The sequence below is a fragment of the Mesitornis unicolor genome, unplaced genomic scaffold (assembly GCF_000695765.1).
Source record: "Mesitornis unicolor isolate BGI_N332 unplaced genomic scaffold, ASM69576v1 scaffold35757, whole genome shotgun sequence".
In the NCBI taxonomy this organism is placed as follows: Eukaryota; Metazoa; Chordata; class Aves; order Mesitornithiformes; family Mesitornithidae; genus Mesitornis; species Mesitornis unicolor.
In genome coordinates this window covers 10,740-14,789 of record NW_010196365.1, presented here as the reverse complement: position 1 = coordinate 14,789, position 4,050 = coordinate 10,740, and the positions used below count along the sequence as shown (strand labels likewise).

Sequence of the window (4,050 nt, the reverse complement as noted above, 5' to 3'; positions counted from 1 at the left end):
ACTGGAGGGAAAGAAGCGCTTGGTCTCACTTCGAGTCAAGCTGCACTTCGAACTGCACTTGGAGCTGGGTTAAAAAGCACAGGAACCACATTTGAAACCTTAAGATGCTTTTATTTATGCGCTGGGCGCACACAAAAAGACTTGTAATGTGTTTTTTGTTTCAAGCCGCTGCATTAAACAAAGAAAGTATTGACAGCAGTTAATGAATCGTGGGATTGTTTTCGGGGCGCTGCGATAGATTTACCAAAGGTATCTAAGATGTCTGATGCATGGGATTTTCAGAGCAGCCCAAGCAAGTGCTGGCCAGTGCGGACACACGAGGTTCCTCTCCCAGCAAACCTGGAGCCGGGCCCAGCCGAAATCTTTTGGCAACCTGCTCCCTCCCCTGCGCATGCAGAGCCCCGGTTTGGAGGTGAGCCGCCAGCTGACAGGCTCGTGCGTGTCCCGGGCTCTCGACAATGCCTTCCTCAAATCGCCTTCCCTGCAAGGAGCTGTTTTGGGGCTTTGGGAAGTCTGTGTTCCCCTGGAGAGGACAGCGCTGGCATTAGCCGTGTGGATTTGGGTTTCCCAGGTGGCTCCTCACCCCAGTTTGTGAGCACTCGATCCCCATAGGGGCTGAGCGCAGGGACGGCAGGTGAGGCTGCTCTGGGACCTTTTAATTTATTTGTATTTTTTTATATCCCCAGCTGGGATGTGTTGAGCAGAGCAGCACAGAGCTCTGCATTCCCACCAAGGAAGGAGTCAGCAGAGCAGGAGACCTGCTTTTTGGAGAGATTCAGTGCTCCAGAGCAACTCTCTCCTCTTCCCACCCCTCCACGCAGCTCTGCTTTTTAAAAGCTACTGAACGAGTTTGCCAGGACTGAGTTTTTTTGTCCTACCAGCCTTTTTCGGCTGCACTGGCTTGTCTGAGGCGCCAGGAGTTGGGGCTGGGATCTGCAGGCACAGGCTGGAGTGCAGCATTGACCCCGCTGAATTTGGGCTGTGCCGGATCAGCTCCCTCAGCCCCCAACAGGCAGTATTCAGAGGAGCAGGCACAGTGCGCCTGGCTATAAATCTTCTCTTTGTACTCTGAATTATGAAGTAATATTTTCCTGGCCGGGGCTGGTTGGACCGGGGAAGCGCGGGCTCTTCCCGGCACAGTGGGGGCTTGCACAGTGGCCAGGCTGGGATGTGCTGCTTCTCCTGCAAACATCCCTTTATCCCCAGGGTTTTTCCTTGAATCCTGCAGCCTGGTGTTGCTCCAGAGAAGCTTTTCAGCGACCCAGATCAGGCTCCATCCTGTTCTCTGGCCGCAAGCATCCTTACCTCCCCGAGGGCAATGCCTGCTCATTCATGGCAAGCACAGCCCTGCTGGGACGCTTGCCCGGGCTCAGGGAACTGGCACAGGTCCTGGTTGCTGCACAGGTTTCGTGTGCCATGGCCTCTTTGTGCCTTTCTTTGGCAAGGGAAGGAGCCCACAGCATGGTGCTGGGCTGCAGAGAGGTGAAACCAGCTCCTCTCAAGGGATTTGCACTGATTTCAGACTTTTTGGTAGCATGCGGGAGAGAAGAGGGGTTTGTAGCTGATGTGAACTGTCCCGTGTTGCTGTCCCGAAAGGGTTATAGTGAAATACTGCAAGTCGCCAGTGCTGGTGCCTCTCGGAGCGGCCTTGGCTCCGTGCCGTGCTTGGTTGTGCATTGACCCTGCCCTGGCTCCCTTTGCCTCCCTCTGCAGAGACTCCGGCAGCCCTGAGCAGCGCCTTCCCGCTCCCTAATAGTTTTCAGATGAGATTTTGGAGCTGAGTTTGATGAGTTTTGGGCCAGAACAGCTCAGGACCCGCAGCGTTTCAGCAGGCGAAGGCTGATTTCTGGCTGCCCCGGTGCTTTGTAACTCCATTTCTCAGCCGCACACCGTGGCTGGGATTTGCCTGGAGGAGGTGAAAAACTGGAGGGGATGGGAAAAGAGCACTGGGAATGCCCCAATTCATACTTCAACAACGTGTTATAACCCAGGTTTGTTTGGTTTTGATGGATTTCTGGGCAAGGCAGGCAGAATCTTCTGCCATTTCTCTCCGAATAGCTGAAAGGCAGTTAGCAATTCGAGGCAGACTTGAAGGGTTCTGAGGGTTATTTTCACTCCACTCGCCTCTGTCGCTGCAAAAAGCACCCGTGCCCACACTTGATGCTGTTGCCTCTTTGGAAAAGTTCAAAAATGTACTTTGCTCAGAGCAAAAGCTTTGAAGTGCTTCTCTGTGGGAATGGCGAAGCATCTCTAAAGCCTTTCTCCAAAAGCTTGGTTAACCTACATTTGTGGGTTCAGAAAAATGGCTCTGTGGGGGGTGATGCATGAGGAGACTCAAAGGTGAACTGTGAAATGTAATCGATTTAACAAGAAAAGGTTAAACCTGTTTGTTTTGCCTCCATTCACGGCATCCAGCTGGTGGTTGCAGGGTCACCCTTTTCTGTGTGCAGAAGTCCCTGCATAAAGGCTGTTTTGTCCCACTTGTTGCCTTCTTGTTTGCACAAGTGCTGTGAGCAGGGCGAGGAGTGAACCCCTTTGGGATGCAGAGCCGGTGCCTGGTTGTAGCAGTGAGGAGGTGTCACTCCTGCGCTCCTCTCTTGCTTTTGGGTGCATAAATTGGCATTAACGTGCCCTGGTTGGATCCAGGGCTCAGTATCGGTGGGTAGGTAGGAGATAAACGAGTCCAGGCTCTCTCAGCTGAACCCCTAATTTGAATTTTGGCATTTTGGGAGGGTATGGGGTACAAACTGTGCAGTAACAGCTCTTCTTCCCTTTGCAGGGAAGGGAGATGTAGCATGCCACACTGTGCTTTTACCCTCTGGACTCCAAGAAACCTAGTGCTTTTTTGGTGAAGCGGATCCTGATCTCCCATTTCTTCGCTGCATGCCCGCTCACGAGTGCTGGATTATGTTTGTCTCCTTCTCCCTTTGCTCCATAATTTGGCTGAATCGTGGCTTCAAGCTGAGGAAAAGGGGCTGCACCTAAGCGCACCGGGGCACCCAAACCGGGCTCTTTGGGGTGCTGGTTCAACACAAGAGACGTTCAGAGAGCGGATGGGGGAGAGCTGCCCCTGAGATCCCTCCTCTCCCATCCGAAGCGTGCTGCCTCGCCCTTCAGAGCCCTTTCTCCCCACACCAGAATGGGCAGCACTGACGGATTCCAGTACCGTGCCCTCTACCCCTACCGCAAGGAGCGTGAGGAGGACATTGATCTGCTGCCTGGGGACATCCTGGTGGTGAGCAAGGGGGCCCTGCAAGCTTTGGGCTTCAAAGAAGGAGATGAGCAGACCCCCAATCAGATAGGGTGGATCTTGGGCGTCAACGAGCGGACCAAGCAGAAGGGCGACTTTCCCGGCACATACGTGGAGTACGTGGGGCCTGTGAAGATCTCAGTCCCTTCTCACCGGCCCCGAGTGCAGAGACCCCTCCCTGCAACGCCGGGGGCCAGCGGGGGGCGGCTGCCAGAGGCTCTGGAGCAAGGTAAGCGGTTGGGTTGCCTGGGGGCTGTGGGCTTCTGCCAAGAGAAAAGCACGTTATTCCTTCTCCATCTGCATGGAGCTCCTTGTGGGAAGCTTTGTCCCACTCTTACCTCTCCAATATCCTTTTTCCTCTCTGACTTGTGAACATCTGAGGTCTTTGGTCCCTCTCCCTGCTCAGCCAAGGGTTTTGCTCTTATTTAGGAATAAATCCTGACATCTCCCAACCACCTCCCTGCCTCTTGAACCGCCCAGGGCATTGCTCCTTGCCAAGAGCGGCTCAGCCCCGCTGAGACACACAATTACTTGTCTCTGGGCAAGAGGAGAAAAGTCAGGATCTAAAAAAGAGCACTTCCAAGAACTGCAGCTAATTGCTCGTCTGCCTGGCACTCGTCCCTCCCCACGGATCGCAGAGCTCTTGCTGGGGCCGGGCATGGGCCCTCCTGCACCTGCGGCTGCCTCCCAGCTTGGCACGGACCTGGTCCAGGAGCTGGGAGAGCCACCGACCCTCAGCACTGCAGCAGCTGCCTTCTCTTTGCCTGTTTTTATTGCTTTTAGGCACATAAGCCCTGTGG

General features: G+C 54.3%; 1 protein-coding gene across 2 annotated transcripts in view; it reads left to right on the top strand.

The window, feature by feature from the left end:
* Positions 1-3,139: 3,139 nt before the first annotated feature.
* PIK3R2 (phosphoinositide-3-kinase, regulatory subunit 2 (beta)) overlaps positions 3,140-4,050 on the top strand; it is an 8,993-nt gene continuing 8,082 nt past the window's right edge. The window contains exon 1 of one of the 2 annotated variants that reach the window (XM_010188453.1): positions 3,140-3,479. In XM_010188453.1, the coding sequence (XP_010186755.1) occupies positions 3,140-3,479 (340 nt within the window). Of the gene's footprint in view, positions 3,495-4,050 lie in introns of both variants that reach the window. The other variant, XM_010188451.1, reaches the window with a different exon arrangement.